The 19,527-nt window shown below is 45.2% G+C and overlaps 1 protein-coding gene across 9 annotated transcripts in view; it reads left to right on the top strand.

Annotated features, from left to right (window-relative positions):
* syne1b (spectrin repeat containing, nuclear envelope 1b) overlaps positions 1-19,527 on the top strand; it is a 77,397-nt gene that overhangs the window by 43,860 nt on the left and 14,010 nt on the right. For all 9 annotated transcript variants that reach the window (XM_070979093.1, XM_070979094.1, XM_070979086.1 and 6 more), the window contains 48 exons: positions 192-2,352; positions 2,519-2,856; positions 2,952-3,096; positions 3,189-3,407; positions 3,501-3,769; positions 3,907-4,072; positions 4,198-4,353; positions 4,520-4,672; positions 4,775-4,957; positions 5,104-5,241; positions 5,517-5,702; positions 5,883-6,005; positions 6,136-6,318; positions 6,594-6,737; positions 7,148-7,336; positions 7,634-7,774; positions 8,133-8,246; positions 8,343-8,504; positions 8,638-8,832; positions 8,960-9,136; positions 10,125-10,316; positions 10,550-10,681; positions 10,812-10,912; positions 11,003-11,156; positions 11,249-11,377; positions 11,471-11,626; positions 11,873-12,082; positions 12,271-12,372; positions 12,465-12,584; positions 13,073-13,273; positions 13,420-13,593; positions 13,900-14,031; positions 14,122-14,318; positions 14,453-14,585; positions 14,960-15,142; positions 15,324-15,473; positions 15,844-16,020; positions 16,113-16,268; positions 16,367-16,522; positions 16,647-16,817; positions 17,030-17,163; positions 17,383-17,587; positions 17,737-17,919; positions 18,035-18,181; positions 18,293-18,447; positions 18,650-18,797; positions 18,889-18,983; positions 19,143-19,377. In XM_070979093.1, the coding sequence (XP_070835194.1) occupies positions 192-2,352; positions 2,519-2,856; positions 2,952-3,096; positions 3,189-3,407; positions 3,501-3,769; positions 3,907-4,072; positions 4,198-4,353; positions 4,520-4,672; positions 4,775-4,957; positions 5,104-5,241; positions 5,517-5,702; positions 5,883-6,005; positions 6,136-6,318; positions 6,594-6,737; positions 7,148-7,336; positions 7,634-7,774; positions 8,133-8,246; positions 8,343-8,504; positions 8,638-8,832; positions 8,960-9,136; positions 10,125-10,316; positions 10,550-10,681; positions 10,812-10,912; positions 11,003-11,156; positions 11,249-11,377; positions 11,471-11,626; positions 11,873-12,082; positions 12,271-12,372; positions 12,465-12,584; positions 13,073-13,273; positions 13,420-13,593; positions 13,900-14,031; positions 14,122-14,318; positions 14,453-14,585; positions 14,960-15,142; positions 15,324-15,473; positions 15,844-16,020; positions 16,113-16,268; positions 16,367-16,522; positions 16,647-16,817; positions 17,030-17,163; positions 17,383-17,587; positions 17,737-17,919; positions 18,035-18,181; positions 18,293-18,447; positions 18,650-18,797; positions 18,889-18,983; positions 19,143-19,377 (9,970 nt within the window). The remainder of the gene's footprint in view (positions 1-191; positions 2,353-2,518; positions 2,857-2,951; positions 3,097-3,188; positions 3,408-3,500; positions 3,770-3,906; positions 4,073-4,197; positions 4,354-4,519; positions 4,673-4,774; positions 4,958-5,103; positions 5,242-5,516; positions 5,703-5,882; positions 6,006-6,135; positions 6,319-6,593; positions 6,738-7,147; positions 7,337-7,633; positions 7,775-8,132; positions 8,247-8,342; positions 8,505-8,637; positions 8,833-8,959; positions 9,137-10,124; positions 10,317-10,549; positions 10,682-10,811; positions 10,913-11,002; positions 11,157-11,248; positions 11,378-11,470; positions 11,627-11,872; positions 12,083-12,270; positions 12,373-12,464; positions 12,585-13,072; positions 13,274-13,419; positions 13,594-13,899; positions 14,032-14,121; positions 14,319-14,452; positions 14,586-14,959; positions 15,143-15,323; positions 15,474-15,843; positions 16,021-16,112; positions 16,269-16,366; positions 16,523-16,646; positions 16,818-17,029; positions 17,164-17,382; positions 17,588-17,736; positions 17,920-18,034; positions 18,182-18,292; positions 18,448-18,649; positions 18,798-18,888; positions 18,984-19,142; positions 19,378-19,527) is intronic.

The following is a 19,527-nucleotide window of genomic DNA, read 5'->3' as shown; positions in this document are numbered from 1 at the left end:
TTTGTTTTAGGATGAAAGAAAATGCCAGTTGCACTCTCCATTGTCAGTGTTTTGCCATAGCTACAATGTTTTCTACTAACTAAGGGAACATAAATATCAGCTATCTGTCTCAAAACTTAATCCTTACATTCTCATATCCTCCAATCAACACTTAGGATAATTCGTAATTCCTTGTTTTTCTCGTGTCACAGAACGGATGCTGAAAGTTCATCTCAGCATTTGGAGGCATTACGGAAGCTTGCAGTCACTCTGGAGGAACAAAAAGGCACTCTTGAGGACCTTAAGGAACAGAAACAAAAAGTCATCCAGAATTTAAACTTGGATGACAAGGAGCTGGTAAAAGAGCAGATCAGCCATTTTGAGCAGCGATGGACTCAGATGCAGAACCTAATTGAGAGGAAAATCCAAGACTCAGTGGTGACCCTGGAAGACATGGGCCAAGTGGAGGCCCGTTTGAGAGAGGCTCGCGACTGGGCAGAGGAGCAGCAGCCTGCCCTGTCTGAGGCCATGAAAATGAGTCCCCCTCCAGAGCTGGCTCAGAGCTTCCTGTTTGACCACCTGAGCATCTGCAGCGAGTTGGAAGCCAAGCAGCTCCTGCTGGCACAGGCCATGGCTGACGCTGACAGAGTGCTGGCCCGGCTGGGCCTCAGTGAACGGCAACGTCTGCAACAGCTTATTACAGACACTCAATCTGAGGTGGAATCTCTGAGTGTGAAGGTTGTGCAGCGCAGAAAACACCTCAGCAAGGCTTTCACAGAGAGAACACAGTTCCTTATGGCTGTCAACCAGTCCATTTCCTGGGTCCAGCAGAATGAGAAGAAGGCCCAGGCAGAGGAGTACATTGCTTTGTTGCCTGATGACCTTGCCAAGCAGGTCAGAACATGTAGGAACATCCAAAGCAGTTTGAAAGCCTATCAGAGCGAGCTGACCTCCCTGTGGTCCCAGGGAAGAGACCTGATGAGGGATGCCAGCGAGGAGGAGAGGAATGAGATTCTCACAAAGTTGCAGGAGTTACAAAACATCTTTGACAGAACATTACATAGGTGTGGGCAGAAACTTCAGGAGCTTGAAAAAGTATTTGTTTCCAGAAAGTATTTCAAGACAGATTTGGAGAAAATATGCCTTTGGATAAAACAAGCTGATATAGTCACCTTCCCTGAAATCAATCTGATGGTTGGAGATGCTGAGTTGGAAGCACAGCTGCTGAAGTATCAACACATTGTCGAGCAGGCAATTGAATATGAGAATCTTCTCCTAATTGTACAAAGAACAGGCCAAGAAATACTGCCCAGTCTGAATGAAGTGGACCACTGCTACTTGGATGAAAAACTCAACACCCTCCCCCAGCAGTATAATAGCATATTAGCGCTAGCTAAAGAAAAACAGGAGAAAATTCAGCAGGCCATTCTCACAAGGAATGAGTACACCTCTTTCATAGACATCACTCATAAGGCACTGAAAGAGCTTGAAGAACAGTTCAATAATCTGGGCACGCAGCCTGTTGGGCTGGAAACAGAAGAGGTTGTCAGTTTGCAGAGCGATTACAAAGCGATCCAGGCAGACCTGAGCAACTTGGGCCTAGCTGTGAGTGAACTGAACCAGAAGAAAGAGGGGTTTCGTAGCACTGGTCAACCATGGCGCCCAGAGGAAATGACCCAGCTTGTGAGCCTGTACAACGGCCTAAAGAGGTTGATTGAACAGAAAGTAGAGCATCTGGATGAAACCTTGGAGTCATTTGAGGACCGCAAGGCTATGGCTCTGCAGGTTGACTCAGAGTTAAAGGCCACAAAAGAGCAGCTGGTAAAAGTTAATGCAGAGACGCAGTCAGCTGAGGAGAGGCTGAAGAACTACCATGCTCTGGCAGGGAGTCTCCAGAGTGCCAACTCTCACTTGTCAAGGCTCATGGAGCAGATGGACACTCTGGCACCCCGTGTGGAACAAGCAGCCCATCATGCGTCCAAGGAACAGGTAGTTCTGTGGCAAGAGGAGCTGCGATCTTTGCAGGCTGCAGTAGGGGACCTGATTGAAGAGTGTGAGAACAGGTTTGTCCAAAGTAAAGACTTTGAGACAGAGATGAAAAGGACGCTGGACTGGCTGCAGCAGGTCAGAGATGAACTGGGCTATGCTGTGATCGTTGATGTGAGGGTGGAGAAGGTGCAGGAGGAGATCAGAAAGCAGCAGATCATGCAGGAGGAAGTACAATCGCGACTGAGAATAGTGGCTGCTCTTAGCAGCAGGGAGAAACAGAAGTATATCAGCGCAAATGAGCTTGTCCCACTGCACGTAGATACAAGCCTGGAAGAAATGGCAAAGCTGCAGGCAGACGTTCAGAAAGCACTGAGCTCCAAACAGGTGGGAAAATATCAACCTTTGAAATCACACATTAATTTTAGTGAAATGCTTTATCAGTTTTGTTTTGTTAACATTACCTTTTTTATTAAGCATTTTTATTAAGAGTCTGTAGTCTTATATCTTATATTAAAAAGATTATTTTTTTCTTTGTTGCTTTCGTGTAAAGATTACTCTGGAGGACGCCCTGGTGTTGTGCCAGAAGTACCACTTTCGGATGCAGTCAGCCTGTGAGTGGCTGGAGGATGCTGTGTCCTTCCTGCAGCAAGCGAGCCTTGGTGTGGACGTGGAGAACTACGAGGAGTGTCTCCGGCAGCAGGTGGACATCATGGCCACAGAGCAGGAGTTCCTCATACATTTGGAGGAGCTGCAGGCCCTGCTACCTCAGCTGGAGAACCTGGTCAACCCCACAGCTAGAGAGCAGCTCCGTGTGAGCGTGGAGTCAGCAAAGCAGAGAGGCGTGGAGGTCCGAGATCAGCTCCAGTGTCACCAGGATGTCCTTCACAGGTAGTCAGAATGAGTAACGGTGCATGTGTAATGTACAATGCAGAAATTTGGTTAATGATGGCATTTTATCCTCTAATATATTTTGTTTTTCTTAGCTGTGTGGCTCAGTGGAAGTCATACCAGGAGGCAAGGCAGACTGTCATTGAGATCATGAACGAGGCTGAAAAGAAGCTGACTGAATTTTCTACTGCAAAGGCAGCCACAGGCCAGGAGGCCGAAGATAAGCTATGCAGCCATCGGGTATGAGAGACCAAAACAAAGTCATTTCCATATAAAAAACTGGTTTCTGTTTTATGAATGTTATGCACTTAGTTTATTACTGTCTTTTTCAGTCCCTTGTATCGCTGGTGAATGGCTTCCAAGAGAAGCTGAGCGGTTTAGAGGAGCAAGCGGCCCAGCTGGAGCTGGTGGGGAGTGACGCCAGCAAGGCCACCATCAGTCGCTCGATGACCACTGTGTGGCAGCGCTGGACGCGACTACGAAGCGTGGCGCGGGGACAGGAGAGAGTACTCGAGGACACAGCACAGGAATGGAGGACTTTTAGAGAGAAGGTACACAGACAGACTATGGAGGAAAACATGTATTTTATAATGAAAATATATACATTTTTTTTACCAGCTGAACTTTCCTAATCATTTGTACAGATGGTGAAGGTGAGAGCAGTCTCTGATGAGTTCCAAAGTCGCTTCCCCGACAGTGCTGTGGAGAAGGCTTCCAAAGCCACCCTGCAGTCTCTATTGGACCAGCATGACGTGCTGAGCCAAGACTTGGAGAGAGAGCTTTCCTCCCTCATGCTGCTGCGCCAGTATGCTCTCAGCCTGCTACACGACGTGGAAGTGCCTTCACCAACAAATGAGCAGGATGAGCTGCCCAGCCTGAAGGAGATCAGAGCTGTACAAGACCAAATGGAAAGGTAGTGGGACGATAAACCTGCAAGGCTGTTGCATTTTAAATAACATCCAGTCAGTGGCATTGTGTTAATGGATATACTAGTAAATAAATGAATAAGAATCAGAATTTCAATAGAGGCATTTTTCACTTTGCCCCCAGCCTCCTGACACAGTCCAGGACCAAGCGGGCTCAAGCAGCTCAGGAACTGAGGGACAGAGAGGAAGTGGAGAAGGAGCTCAGTGTTGTAAAAGCCTGGATTCAGGAGACCAGGGAGCTTCTTCTCAATCCCACTCCAGACATTGATTCTCTGCTGCAGGAGCTTGAGGTATATCTCACATGTATAAAGAGAAGTATCATCTTTGTGATTTTGCAGTCATCCCCCAGACTTTGCTTTTTGAATATTACCATTTCTGAGAAAGGTTACGTGGGCCCTGCATTTGTTGTTTATAGGTTGTACATGGAGAAGTGATCACTTATCGTCAGAATGTGGATAAGTTAGCAGAGCAGCAACAGAGCAAATACCTGGACCTCTACACCATACTTCCCTCTGAAATCTCCATGCAGCTGGCTGAGGTCTCACTCGCATTGGGTGCCATTGAGGATCAGGTATTATGCCATTTAAAAAGCTTTCAGTGTAAATGAGACCTTAATTGGCCTCTTTAAATTTGATATTATCTCAGTTGTTTGCATTTATCAATTCCACAAGGGAACACCCACAGTATTTAAAGGATTTAGTCATGCATGATTTGTTGACATTTTTCATATTTACTAGGTTCTTTCAAAAGAGAGAGAAATTCAGAAAACCAGAGAAATTAAAGAGGACTTCAGCTCCAGGATCCATGGCATATCTGAGAAACTCAAAGCAATCTCTGCTAAATTCAAGGAAAAATCTCCCGATGTTGATCACGCCAAAGAAGAGGTCAAGGTGAGCTTGTTTTTGCTCCGTCTTACTGTGAATGCATGGTTTTACTATCATTCAAGACTATCAGATCTTGTCAGGAAATAAAATGATTCCTCTTTTTCTCAGAGCCTGGCCGACGACTTGGACTGTTGTGGTCGCACCCTCTCAGAACTGGATGCTGCTGTGCAAGAGTTTGGCCGCAGGAACCCCCTGCTGGCTAAACAGCTTGGTGACGCCATCAGCAAGCTATCAGAGATGCATCACCACACAACACGGCTGGCGGACTGTAGGAACAACTGGCTCAAAAAGGTTAGCTTTTTCAGGTCTCCAACACAAAGCACATGCGAATGTTACTTTCTGCCACAACGTTCATAAATTGTAACACAGTTATGTAGGTAAGCATACTTTGTTTTGTGCTTTAACCATTTGGTCCCCCTCTTATCTTGGCTCCTTAGGCTGTCTGCTACTTAGATGAGTATAATGAGATGCTGGATTTCATTGTGAGGTGGTCGGAGAAAGCCAAAAGCCTATTGAGGGCAAACATCATCTGGAACTCCTCTGTTCATCTGCAGGAGCAGATACGAATGTACCAGGTGAGTCTGGGGTCCGAACAGGCATGCTCATAGACTGAATTGTGATGTTCAACTCCAGACATTTTAGCTTTTGAAGAAGTAGCCTCCATATTATTTAGAGAAGTAAAGTTTGGGTGGCATGTTTTGAGATGGATTCATGCTTATCCACTCACAGGATTTTTAGCCATACGCACATTTCAGGAAAGGCACATGTTGCAGGGACTCAACTGTCTCTTTCAATCAGGCGACCACAACACACATGCCGTTCATTCACTGCCTCGTTGCCCTGTCCTTAGGCTGTCCTTCGTGAGTCTCGGGAGCTCCATGGAGACCTGGAATCAATGGCAGAGAAAGTGGAGCTTCTGTCTGAGGTGCTGCAGGTCGAGTCTATGAGCCAGCAGGTTTGTGAACTCAGTCGACACACTGAGGAGCTTCAGCAAAGTATCAAGATTCGGCTGCAAAGCCTGGAGGATGCAAATAAGGTACAGAGAAAAAATAATTCTCTTCTATTTGACTTTTTGAAACATTTATGAATGACCTTATTTTCCTGATTTATTATGTTTGACCAGTTGAATTTCCCTGGAGGGATACTAGTACAACTTGTAGTTCATACCTTGTGCTAAATGTACTGTATAATTGACTCACGCTCGATATTTCCTCAGAGTATGGAAGCCCTGGAGTATGAAGTTAAGTCCCTACATGTTGCGCTGGAGCAGGTCCAAGCCACACTGACCTCACCAGAGTTGGCACGCCAGAGCCTCAAAGAACAGCTGGCTCAGAGACAGGTTACCACACCACATAAAAATAATCCATGATATGAGCTATAATTTGTCATAAAAGCACCATGCACGCTTACTTTACACATTGTAGCTTGTTAACAGTTTCACACCATATAAACTTTCTCTGTTTTTGCAGCGTCTGTTGGCAGATATGGAGAGCTTCAAGCAGCAGGTGCAGGCAGTGCAGCTGTGTCAGAGTGCTCTGCAGGTCCCAGAGGAGGTGATGCCCAACCTTGCCATCTGTCGCACGGCACTGCGTCTGCAGCAAGAAGCCAGTCAGTTGCAGCACGTGGCCATTCAGCAATGCAACATCCTACAGGTACAGTAGGGGACACTGTTGCAACAGCACAGCAACAGCATACTGTTATCAATCCTGCATTCTAACACGGTATGCAATGCAGGGTTTCTGTACAAAAAGGCATGGCTAGCAGCTTGAGTGAATACACAAACTGTTTCATGTGAACGTCTGTTGACACAAATTTCTTATACCAATATTTTGAGTAAAATACTCTTTTTTAATTCTGAAAAAACACTTTGGAGCTTTCAACTGTTCATCTAACAGTAACCAAACAAGTTTCATGTGTTTTTAACCAGGAGGCAGTGGTGCAGTACGAGCAATATGAACAGGAAGTGAGAGACCTCCAGGGGCTGATAGAGGAAGCGCACCGTGTCATTCAGGACCGACCGATCCCCACAAACAACATCCAGGAGCTGCAGGCCCAGATCCTTCACCATGAAGTACTTTACATTAACTCACTCACTTAACCTACCTTTTCTACTCAGGAAAGAAAAACTGGACAGGTCATCAGCGTAATACAGGCAGAAATAATTAAGTGTGACACGCTTGCATGTGTTTACAAATTTTGATAAAACCCACATATACAAGAGCTTAACATGTGAATTGAACACAGAAAGGGTGAGGCATTAATCAAGGTCCCCTTTGCCAACTTCTGTATTTATTCAACTAATTCAATGCAGTCCTTGTTTCTGCTTATTAGCACTGCAGTGTCATAGATGAAATATGATGCCCTGCTGGTGCCCTCTATGTTTGCTTTCCACTTTGCTCCTGTAATACCTGAAATTTCTCCACTGTGCGACTAATAAAGGTATATCTTATCTTATGTGGCAAATTTTGTATTTTTTAATAGGAACTGGCCCAGAAGATCAAAGGCTACCAAGAGCAGATCGCCTCCCTAAACTCAAAATGCAAGATGCTGGCAGTGAAAGCCAAGCATGCCACCATGCTGCTGACAGTGAGCGATGTGGAGGGACTGCCGGAGGGGCTGCACGACATGGATGAGGAGAAGACCAAGAAATCTTCAGCACAAGCTGTCATGGTAAGAGAACATAATATACCATAACATAGTGTTGCTGATAAAGGTGTTGGCATTGTTGGTGATGGCACTGCCGAATTAATAAAGCTGTCGACTCATTCTGCTGTTTGGCTTTAGCTTAAAGAGTTTTATGCCTTTCATTTTACTAATTAAATCTTTTAGCCTGCTTTCATTCAAAGATATGTGTTTGTAAAGTGCATTCTGCCACTTTTATCTAAAAACACATAGACTATGATTAATCTTTCCCAATCCACCTCGCACGTCTGCTCTTCTGTTAATGTTTCTTGCATGGCGTGTCAGATGACGGCTGGCCGCTGTCACACCCTCCTGTCTCCTGTAACTGAGGAGTCTGGGGAGGAGGGCACTAACAGTGAGGTCTCTTCTCCTCCTGTATGTCGCTCTCCTTCTCCCATCAGTCACACTGAAGTCACTGTAACCAAGGTATCTACCTTCTCTCTTCCTCTTCATGACTTTTTCTCCCACTGATGTTTCAGCAAAACTGCACATACTTCTTTTTGGTCCGTGAACTTTTTTTTCCCATAATATTTCTCTAATTTTTCTGTTATCTTTCTTTTGTTAACTGCTTAGTTATAAAAACATTCTCAGTACAATTAATAAATGAAGGCAAAAGCAAACCAAGGGAAACATTAATCCACATCTCTTCTCCGCCTGCACCCGCAAGCTCATCATGCCTAACAATGAGTTATGGGCTTTACAGAAGTATTTCTATCTGTTTTGCCATCTGTTTCATAACTAATTTGCCTTAACTTTTGATGCCGCTGTTTGAATATTTTCTTAGATGGGAAGAGGAACACTCACAAGAGCTCCAATCCAAGAGTTATATGACCCGACATTTGAGTCTGTGGCCAACTTAGATGACTTGCAACGCTCATGGGAGACATTAAAGAATGTGGTATGTGGTTAATGCAAGGCGTAAGCTTGCTGGTTTACTGACTCTCAGTGTCTTCAGGCTAATTGCTTTTGCATTGTCCAACTGGTCTTCCAACAGATCAGTGAGAAGCAGAGGTCTCTGTATGAAGCCTTGGAAAAGCAACAGCATTACCAGGGTTCGCTCCAGTCGATCTCTTCTAAAATGGAAGCTCTGGAGGCCAAACTCAGTGAGCCTGTGGAAGCAGATAAAAGCCCAGATAGCCACATTAAGGCACATGAGGTGAGTCATCACAGTGCAGTAAAATTCTTATATAGTTTGATGTAAATAGAGCTTTTGCTCTGACAGGGTAGGGAGTATGTATATCTATGTGTGCAGTAGTATGCTAAACCTGTAACACTGTTTTCCACTTCAGGGTCTGATTGAAGAGATTCAAAGTGCGCAGGAAGATATAAACAGGCTTCAGACAAGCTTCACAGAGGACCTGGCCTCAAATGCTGTTGACTCAGACATGGCTGACCAGCTGGCCATGCAGTCCTCCCTCGCTGTGTTAGCTGAGAGGATGGCCACCATCCACATGAAGGCCACAGGGAAACAGCAGCTATTGGAGGTAGATTTTCTGAAGATTGTGAAAGCGCATTAATATTTGTAATAGGTAATAGTTGAGCTTTATTGAGAAATTATTTCACTACTGTATTATTAAATTGGTATGTAAAATGTGCTGTGCCCTGCTCCAGGAGCGTGTTAGTGACCGTCTGGAGGGTCAGCGTCAGGAACAGGCCATACAGCTCTATCACGCCCGGGCAGATGATTTGGACCAGTGGTTGGTCAGAATGCGCAGTGCTGTGACCTCCATCCTTGAACCCAAACCTCCAGAGGAGACTGATATGGAGGATCAGCTTGCTGAATGTCAGGTAAGAGCTCCCCCTGCTGTCCATTCAGAGCAACACATGCAAACATATTAACTTTTAATTCTAACTTAATTATATATCATAATATAAATTAATTTATAAATATGAGATTTCTTAATAACATGTCATAGCAGGAATGACAGTACTGTGTACTGCAGTACTGTTTTCTAGATGTTGGGCCATTGTCTCAGGTTAGCACCCTAATGCAAATTGCCAGGGGATTACTTACATCCGTCTTATACTTATATTATATTTAGTTTCCCTTATCACATGTGGATCATCCCAGGGGCGCAGAAACCTTCCAGTTGGTAAACAAGAGCATTAGTGGAGTTAGAGGGGCATTCAGATGGCTGGGCTCCTAAGCAACTGTAGCACTAGTCTTAAGCAGATTATGCAGATGGCTCTGTGTGACAGGCGCCTGTTAGCAGCGTAGGGCGGAGTAGTCAGGGGTTGTGGCTTTCAGACGCTTAATAGATCCCTGTGCTGGGATTGGCGTTGGTGACAAATCTGCTAGGATATCCAAGTAGGGGAATCCTAGAGAACAGTGAGGGTAAGGCGGAAGGGAGGGAGAGTCACTCTCTGCGTTAAAATAACCTGCTGAAGCTATCGATCGTAGAGTTGCGGCAATGCCATTGGAAAATAAATGTTTATTCAAACACTGGAACTGCATTCACTGATGGGCATGGTTAACTGGTCTGGACCTAGGATGGTGTTCTGCACAGGAGAATTACTTTTGAAGTGGAGTGTGAGCATGTATGCTGCAGAGCATGGAGCATGAAGGATTAGCGGTAATATGTTGCACAGGAGGCGAGGCGGGAAAGGTGGGCCAAGGATGACAGCAGAGGGAGAGCTCTCCCCATTTTGTGCCTTGGGAAAGCTGCTGGTGTAGGGGGTTCAGCCAGACCCTGGCCCCCTGTTTGTCTGGAGGGTCTGTTGCTGTCGGCGGTGAGACACCATGTTTGAGCTGGCTTCTCTCCTCCTGCTACTCCAGAACATGCTGCTGGAGATTGAAGAGAAGGTGCTGGCCCTGTCAGAGCTGTCCATGCACAGTGAGAACCTGCTGCTGGAAGGCCGGACAGAGACGAGAGAGGAAGCCGAGCAACTGGCAAGGAAGTTACGTACGTTGAAGGGTGGCCTTTTGGAGCTGCAGAGGATGCTACAAGACAAGCAGATTAACATCCAGGTACCTTTAAATGTTGACATATACTAATGCGTGTACATGTGGTGCAGAACTTTTCACAATACCAAATGATACTGGGGTCAGCTTCCGCTGTGGGACCTCACAATGTAGATAAAATAATTTTCCAGCATCACATGTGAGGTTTTCTTTCTAACTGCACCATGAAGATCAGGACTTGCATGATAATACATTAGGCTGATGTTAAATGTTTTGCAATACATTGTGTGGTCCTGCAGGGCTCTCTGCAGGAACAGGAGGACAGTGAGTCAGAGTCGAGCCTGTCTCAAAGTCCCAGTGTGCAGGACTGGCTGGCCCAGGCCCGGACCACACGTTCCCAACAACACCAGGACAGCCTGCAGAGCCAGAGGGTACGTTTTCACATGCTTTTTCATAAAATAAAATAAAATAAAATGCCTTTCTTACCTTTGACATCTGTGTTAAAAGATAAATTATATCATACAAAGTCTAATCCAACTGTTTTGCTTGTTTGCTTTCCAGGAGCTAGAGGAGCAGCTGGCAGAACAGAAGAAGTTACTCCAGTCAGTTGCTAGCAGGGGGGAGGAGATCCTCATCCAGCAGGCCTCGCCCAGCAGCGCCAGGTACTGTATTCCACATACTATTATATAATACACATATTCAGATATATGTAAATGGAACATTAATTGATTCACGTCTCTGTCTCCGTGCAGCACAACAGAGCCGTTTTCACCGGCAGTTTTGGTCGAGAGGGAATCTCAGGCTGCTCGAGAGCAGATGAGGCAGAGATGGGAGAGCCTGAGACTAGAGCTCAAAACTAAACTGCAGCTCCTTCAGAAAACCCTGGAGCAGGACCACAAACAGCCAGTACGAGCCTTTTTCTATTATAAGCGTGCTGGCACTGTTACATTTGTTAAGTTTGAAGGCAGAAGCTGTTGGTGACGGTTGTTTTTTCGCAGGTGTATTCCAGAGCTTCTCGTGTGAGCACAGCTGGATCGCTGTTTAAAGGAGAAACACAGGCTGACAAATCCTCCCTGAAGACTCTGTATGACAACTTCAGACAAACAATAGAGGACATGACCACTCAGGTTTTACTATTTCTATAACAGTATTGTACATTTTAACCCATTACATCGCAGCATTAAGATATGTAGTCTGACATGAAATTTGCGTGCACATAGCCCGGTGGTGGTGAGACACAGATGCCGCAGATGGAACAGCAGCTCTACGCAGCTGTGTCATCCACCTCCTCCTGGCTGGATGGCGTAGAGAACAATGTCTTCTCCGGCTCAGTGCTGCTGGCTGAAAACGCAGAGACGCAGCTGCAAAAGCAAGAGGTACAGTCAGCTTCTTCAGTTACCGCAAAAGGTTTAAACTAGCAAATCATATGAGCCTGGTATTGCTCATGCCATGCTCATCAGTTGAAAATACTCGCTCTGCACAGGTTGATTGTTACTGATTCACGATATGATCTAAAATTAATGACCAAAGTTGCAGTTTATCTGCGCTCTGGGTGTGATTTTGTCATTCTGCAGCTGACTATTCTTTTAAATCTTTCCAACTGTCCTGTACTCTTCCTCCAGACCTTAGAGAACGACGTGAGGCATGTCACAGAGGACGTGAAGCTCAGCCTGGCTCTGCTCGCTGGGTCTTCAGGGTTAAGACAAGAGGACCGAGCGCTGCTAGAGGACAACCTTGACTGCCTGAGAGAGAGATTAGGAGCTCTGGGTTGTGCTCTGGGGCAACGCTGTGACCACATGAGGACCAGAGCCCATGAGCTCACAGCCTACCAGGTTTGCTTGATTTTTCAAAGGTGTTTCATATTTTATTTTTCTCGATGAATGACCTCTACAAAGCCAAGACGCTGACTAGTACAATCCCATTTGCAGATGTAATAACTGTTCGGGAAATGTTTCTTCTTGTTTTATGAAGTCACATTTGTATCATACACCTTCTATGAATTGTCTTTCATCTGATACAGACTGAGTTGCAACTCCTCCAAACTGCTTTCATTGAAACCAAGTGCCAGATCCTACAGGCCTTAGCCGGAGCCATGGATAGACCAGCCTCCAAACAGCTGGAGGTAATGCAGGCTTTGGCACAGACGTGTGTGCACACAGCCATCAAAGCTCGCACAGAACGAGAAGTGATCGTGGATGTTGTCCTTTCTCTCAGGTCATTGCCAGTGCAGAAGAGAGCCTGAAAGACTTCGAACAGAGGATTACTGAGCTCAAAGCCAGAGGAGCAGCACTGCAGGCGGATCAGATATCAACAAACAAAATACTCAAGCTCCAGGTAACATCACTGACTGCTCTCCATAAAAGATGCTCAGCCTGAAACCCACGTAGTAAAAGCTGCTCAGTGTAGGTTTTACTTAATGTAAGTGAAAGTAGATAAAGGTTAGAGACCTCGTGGTGCTCCTATAGCTGAGCTGGTATGGAGGCTGTCGTTCCTCTGCAGTGGCCGCAGGTTTGACTCCCGCCTGCGGCTCATTTGCTGCGTGTCTTCCCCCTCTCTCTCTGCCCCATTTCCTGTCATCCCTTCAGCTGACACTGTTATAAAGGCTAAAAGCCCAAGAAAAAAGGTTAGAAACCTCGTATGAATCAATAAATTTAGATGACTTATTTTTAAAAATTGGAAAAAACTCAGTCTAGCAGAACAAACATGACACCAGGTCAAGGTGTGTGTGGTTACATTATTATTTTATCATTACATGACATTATTAAAGTCAGTGAGGACTTTGTACAGACTGTTTTTTTTGGTTTATTTATGTGTGTTTTCAGGATTCCTACGAGGAGCTGGTGATGACGGTGGGTTCCCGGCGCAGTGGGCTGAACCAGAACATGGCTCTGAAGGAGCAGTATGAGCGAGCTCTGCAGGACCTGACTGACCTGGTGGACACAGCTAAAGACAAGATGGCAGCCGATCAGAGGATCATCGCCAGCTCTGTGGAGGAGGTCCAGAACCACCTGGACAAACATAAGGTTTGGTCCTTTTAGAGCTCTAGTAAGCTTGAAAGGCTTAAGGAATATTTATAATCAGCAGCTTGAAACATTAAACACAAAGCTAGCAATGCTGGAGACAAATAAGTGCTCTGTGGTGTGTTTGTGTGTCTGATTGTGTCTTCTAGGAGTTCTTCCAGGGTCTGGAGTCCCATATGATTCTAACAGAAACGTACTTCAGAAAAATCAGCGGTCTGATGCTTCCCAAGGAGAGTCAGGCCCTGGAGGAGACACTGGCTGAGGCTCAGAGTGTCCTCAAAGAGGCACACAGTAAAGGAGTTGAGCTGGAGTGTATCCTGGAGGTGAGAGAGGAAGTGCTGTGTGTGCTAGCTTTTATTTTTCCTTTTGAAAGCAGACCGATACAGTCATCTGAAGATGCCATCATTTGAGTCATTTATTTTTCCGGCCCGGACAAGAAGTTGGTCCAAAAAGATTTGAGTGATTTAACTGCATTGCTAATACATGCTTTTAACAAACATTGGTTAAAGAAAATAGTTGTATTTGTCATGAAATTGTTAGAGAATTGTTATATATTGTGTCTTCATCTAAGGTTTACGGTGCTTATCACCTGTTTCAGTCCCAAATGTTCTATGTGTTCTTTTTATCAGACTTGGTGCCGCTTGGTGCAGGACTACCAGAGTCTGAACCGCCAGTTGGAGGCAGTTGAAGGAAGTATCCCCACCGTTGGCCTGGTGGAAGAGACTGAAGAAAGGCTCATGGACAGAATCTCACTGTATCAGGTAAAAAGTGACATCATTGCAGAATTTAGGATTTGGCATAAAAATCCTAAATAGCCTTCTTGTTTTCACTGCTTTTTATTCTCTGTGAAGGGTCTGAAGGGGAGGCTGACGGAGCACCAGCACAAGCTGTACCAGGTACTGGATGAGGGCAAACATCTCTTGCTGTCCGTGTGCTGTCCTGCACTGGAGAATCAACTCGCGCTGCTCGGGGAACACTGGCTCAACAACACCAGCAAGGTCAACAAGGAACTGCAGCGGCTGGAGGCCATCCTGAAACACTGGACCAGGTCTGAAACACATCAGAATCAGAACTGTTTTTAGGCATGAAAAGCAGTACATCCCTCAGGGACACCGATGGGCACGTGATTTCTGAACTCATTGCATGACATTGCTCTTTGATTGAATTGTGGTTTTCCTCCAGATATCAGAGAGAGTGTGCAGACCTCAGCCAATGGCTGCAGTCTGCCCTGGAGCGTCTGGAGTTTTGGAATACACAGGCGGTGTTAGTGCCACAGGAGCTGGAGACCGTCAGAGACCATCTCTCCGCTTTCCTTGTGAGGCCACAGATTTAGTTTTCTTTTGCATTTTTTGCCTGCAGTGATCCATAGAGATTCAGGGTCTTCACCAGCTACAGCACTACAACTAGTAGACAATTATACAGACAACACGCTCCACTGCTGAAGTGGTGATAACCCATCCAATTTAGTTACACCTATTACTCCCTGTTGGTACTTTATTCTTCTGCATTTGTTAAATTATGTATAATTATTAGTACAAATAATGTTTCTTAGATTTATTGTACTGTTAGTAGCAGTTTGGATGTAGTGGTAGTAAAAAGTGTCATCTCTCAACGGCTCCATATAGTATGATCATAAAGTACACCTTTGATTGCACACCAGCTCATGATTCCTGTCACTGTCCATCTCAGGAGTTTTCAAAGGAAGTTGAAGGCAAGTCCAGCCTGAAGAACTCAGTGGCAACCGAGGGCAACCAGCTGCTGCGTCTGAAGAAAGTGGACACGGTGGTGCTGCGGTCTGACCTGGCACGCATTGACTCTCAGTGGACTGAGCTGCTCACACGCATCCCAGTGGTCCAGGAGAAGCTGCATCAGGTATCGTCACACGCAGCCCGACTGAACAGGCTTAGCTGCTGCAGGTCAAATAGGATTACTCCTTTCTGCTGCTTCACTCATAGAGTGAAGTACGAGTTTTCACACAGGGCTGCCCTCAAACTGGCAGCATGTGTGTTCTTTCTCTAAACATGCTAGTCTCATGGGTGTAATTTATTTTCAGATCCAAATGGAGAAGTTGGCCTCCCGTCATGCTATTTCTGAGCTGTTTAACTGGATATCATTGATGGAGAATGTCATAGAGGAGGATGAAGAAAACCTGAAGAGTGCAGTGGGATCAAATGTGATTCAGGACTACTTGCAAAAATACAAGGTGGTGTACTTATCACAGATTATTTTTAATTAATGGCGTATTTGACTTTGTTTACAGGTGAATTGTTAATAGAATATGTGACAACATTAACATTTTAGCATGTATTTCAAGGATGTGAAAGGTTTGTTTTTATTTTTAGAGTATTTCTCTATGTACAGATCAGCCAGTCAAGAGCATGTGTGGATGTCCAGATTTTAGGTGTTTAAAGTAACAATCCTGAAGATCTCTGTTATGTCTCTTTATTACTTTAAACATCTTTCTTATATGGACTCCTGATGATTATTTTAATGTTATCTGTGATTCTAATGATAACTGATGATCTGTGACTGGTGTTTTAACTCTGAATCTTCGGCTGTTTCCTCCAACTCAGGGCTTCAGAGTAGATTTAAGCTGTAAGCAGCTGACTGTGGACTTCGTCAACCAGTCAGTGCTGCAGATCAGTGGCCAGGATGTGGAGAGCAAGCGCAGTGATAAGACAGACTTTGCTGAGCGACTGGGAGCCATGAACCGACGCTGGCAAATCCTACAGGGCCGCATCAATGAGAGGGTGAGGCCATGGGCACTGATAACCATGAATGAAACCACAACAGCCACTGGTTATTAGGATGTTACATTTTAATTTGTATAAATTGCTTCCAGATCCAGTTCCTGGAGAACCTTCTGGAGATGTGGTTGGAGTATGAGAGCAGCGTTCAGGCCCTGAAGTCCTGGATGGCAACTCAAGAAGAAAGGTTAAAGAGAAAACACAGAATAGAGGACTTGACATCTGTGCAGAATGCTCTCAAAGACTGTAAGGTAGGCTTCTCTTAGTGTGCCGACACTGATTTGTAAAAACATGTTGTACCCCTGCATGCTGTTATGCCTTAGCATCATGTGAAAACCATTAATTCTAGGAAATGGAAGAGCTGGTGAAGGAAAAAGAGAAAGAACTAGAGAGGGTGGAAGAGCAGGGCTGTGCCCTTGTCCAGAACAAGACCGATGAGGCCTGTGCTATCGTCATGGAGACGCTCCAGGGTGTCAATCACACCTGGGCTAACCTGGACCACTTGGTAAGCTCCCCTTTTTTCCCTCTTTTCACTCTGTCTTTGATGTGATACTTTGGTTACACGCCTCTATCTTTACTCACAGAGCTTTCTGAATGTCGCTGTGTGTTTTTTATTCCACCTTCTAAAGATAGGGCAACTGAACATCAGCCTGAAGTCAGTGCTGGATCAGTGGAGTCTATACAAGCGGGCTTCAGAAGAGATCAATGGCTACCTGATGGAGGGAAGGTACTCTGTATCCCGTTTCCGCCTCCTCACTGGCTCCCTAGAGGCTGTGCAGTTGCAGGTGCAAAGTCTGCAGGTATGTTTGGATGAAGAGGCTTTCGATCCACTATAGCGGTCAGCTGGCCTGCAGTCATCCAGACAAATTGTTTCCGTATGTGTTGCTGAAATCTTGCTGTGATGAAGTTGACATTTCTATTTTTCATCAGGAGAGTTTTTCTAAATTTGATCTTAATCACTGTTCATCCTTATTGGTGAATTAAGCCCTGTATTTCTCTGCCACCTGTGAAGGATTTGCAAGAGGAGCTGGAGAAACAGGAGAGCAGTCTGAGAAAGTTTGGTGCTGTGACTCACCAACTGCTGAAGGAGTGTCACCCCTCAGTGTCTGATTCTCTCAACAACGCCCTGAAGGACGTCAACGCAAGGTAATCTTTTCTCATTTATTATTATTATTTTGTTTGTTCAAAAGATATCTCATGATAACTTCCATTTTGACAAAAAATACACATTTTATTAAATTTCTTTGAAACATATTATGCATATTATATGGACATATTGTCTGGACAAATATGTAAACTACAACTTGACAGTTTTTTATTCGTTTCCTTATCCTTTACATTGACCCATGTCATATTTGCACACAGATGGACGGGCTTGCTGGAGGAGATTGCGGAGCGTCTGAGAAGCAGCAAAGCCCTGCTTCAGCTCTGGCAGCGCTACAAGGAGCTTTATGAGCAGAGCTGCAGCAGCATCCAGCTGCAGGAGGAGAAAGCAGACCAACTCCTCAAGCTCGCCTGCAGCAAGGACATCGCTGACGAGGAAGTGTCCGACTGGATCCAAGAGTGCAGTGTGAGTGAAGCCACAGCTGTGCCACTGTTGACTCATTTTATGTGTAAAGGTCCCCATCTGTTTGCCGCTCAATTGATGCATATAGATTTTTTTCTAGTGTTAAATAAAAATTACACTCTACTCTAAATTTTATGGGTGCTTTGTCTCAGGAGGTGCTCCGGTCCCAAGCTCCTGTGCAGGCCTCCCTGCAGGTTCTCCATGAACTTGGAGATCAGTTGAAACAGCAGGTTGACACATCAGCAGCATCTGCCATCCAGTCAGATCACCTCTCCCTCACCCAAAGGCTGACTGCTGTGGAACAGGCACTTACCAGACAGCTCACCACTCTGCAGGTACAGAAAAAGGTTTACGACAAATATGTTTGACTCCCAGTTGTCCAATGATGTAATCAATCAGCCAGTCAGAATCATCAATTTTGCACTCGCTGACATTTCTCTTCTACACCAGACTGGAGTTCAAGACTATGAGATCTTTAATGATCAGCTGGATTCATTGGGGTGCTGGATAGTTGAAGCTGAGGAGGCTCTGAAGGTGCAAGATCCCAACGGCTCCACCGACCTCACAGTCATCCAAGACCGCATGGAGGAGCTCAAGGTCTTTTTTTCCTGTTTGTTTTTTGTTTTTGTTCGTGTGAGTTGAAATTATCAATATAACTGATTGTTCTGGAATTGCAAAGCGTAACATTTCTCTCGTGTCCGTCTGCAGAGGCTCATGCTGAAATTCAGCAGTATGGCTCCTGAACTGGAGCGTCTGAATGAGCTTGGTTATCGGCTCCCTCTCAACGATTCAGAGATCAAGCGCATGCAGAACCTCAACAGGAGCTGGTCAACAGCCTCAGCACAGACCACCGAGAGATTCAGGTATGACACATGAAAGATAAGGTAAAAGTGTGCAAGCCCAAAAAAGCCTACATCCATATTTGAACATGGCTCATGAGATTTGAATAAATGAAGAGCTGGCAAATATTGTCAGAAACACCTCAGATGTACAGTAAAGGAATTTTTGAGCATCCAAATGACTTTTATTTGCTCAATTGTTCAATTATTGTTTGGTTCCTTACAGCAAACTGCAGTCCTTCCTGCTGCAGCAGCAGACCTTCCTGGAAAAGTGTGAAACATGGATGGAGTTCCTGGTCCAAACAGAAGAGAATCTGGCAGTGGAAATTTCTGGGAACTATCAGAGTTTGATGGAGCAGCAAAAAGCTCACGAGGTTTGAGTCCCTTTAAAGTAAAAAACCTGAAAGAGCTTTTTTTTAAATTAATTAATCATTAACATGTTGTCATCAATATGTTATCTTCCAGTTATTCCAAGCTGAGATGTTCAGTCGGCAGCAGATCCTGCACTCTATCATCAGTGATGGACAGAGGATGTTAGAGCAGGGTCAGGTAGATGACAGGTAAGCAGTGTTTCTAAAGTGTTCGTCACTGCATCATTTAATATCTTATACAGTATTACTGAGCAGCAGATTGCTAGACAGTAAATCCACTCCTCTTTATTTACAACAAATCTGTTACAAGTCCTCCTTTGACAATTTTGTTGCGTCTCCTTCCTGCAGAGATGAGTTCAACCTGAAGTTGGCTCTCCTGAGTAACCAGTGGCAGGGCGTAGTGCGGCGTGCTCAACAAAGGCGTGGCATCATTGACGGTCTGATCCGCCAGTGGCAGCGCTACAGAGAGATGGTGGAGAAGCTGCGCAGATGGCTGGTGGAGGTCTCCCACCCTGCAGAAGCCCTTCAGGCAGGGACTACAGTGCCTCTGCAACAAGCCCGCTCCATGCTGGATGCTGTCCAGGTACATAATGTAAAAGCTTACAGAGTACACATCTCAGATTTAGATGGTGCTGCACAGATAGTCTCCAAAGTGATTAATGTTTTAGATCTTTGCCAGGGTGACTAAGACGTATTATGCAGCGGATCCTGGCAAAGAGATCACAATCTTGAT

This window comes from Chaetodon trifascialis, chromosome 14 (assembly GCF_039877785.1).
Source record: "Chaetodon trifascialis isolate fChaTrf1 chromosome 14, fChaTrf1.hap1, whole genome shotgun sequence".
NCBI classification, from domain to species: domain Eukaryota; kingdom Metazoa; phylum Chordata; class Actinopteri; order Chaetodontiformes; family Chaetodontidae; genus Chaetodon; species Chaetodon trifascialis.
The sequence above is the reverse complement of the archived record's forward strand: the minus strand, read 5'-3'. Positions and strand labels throughout refer to the sequence as shown.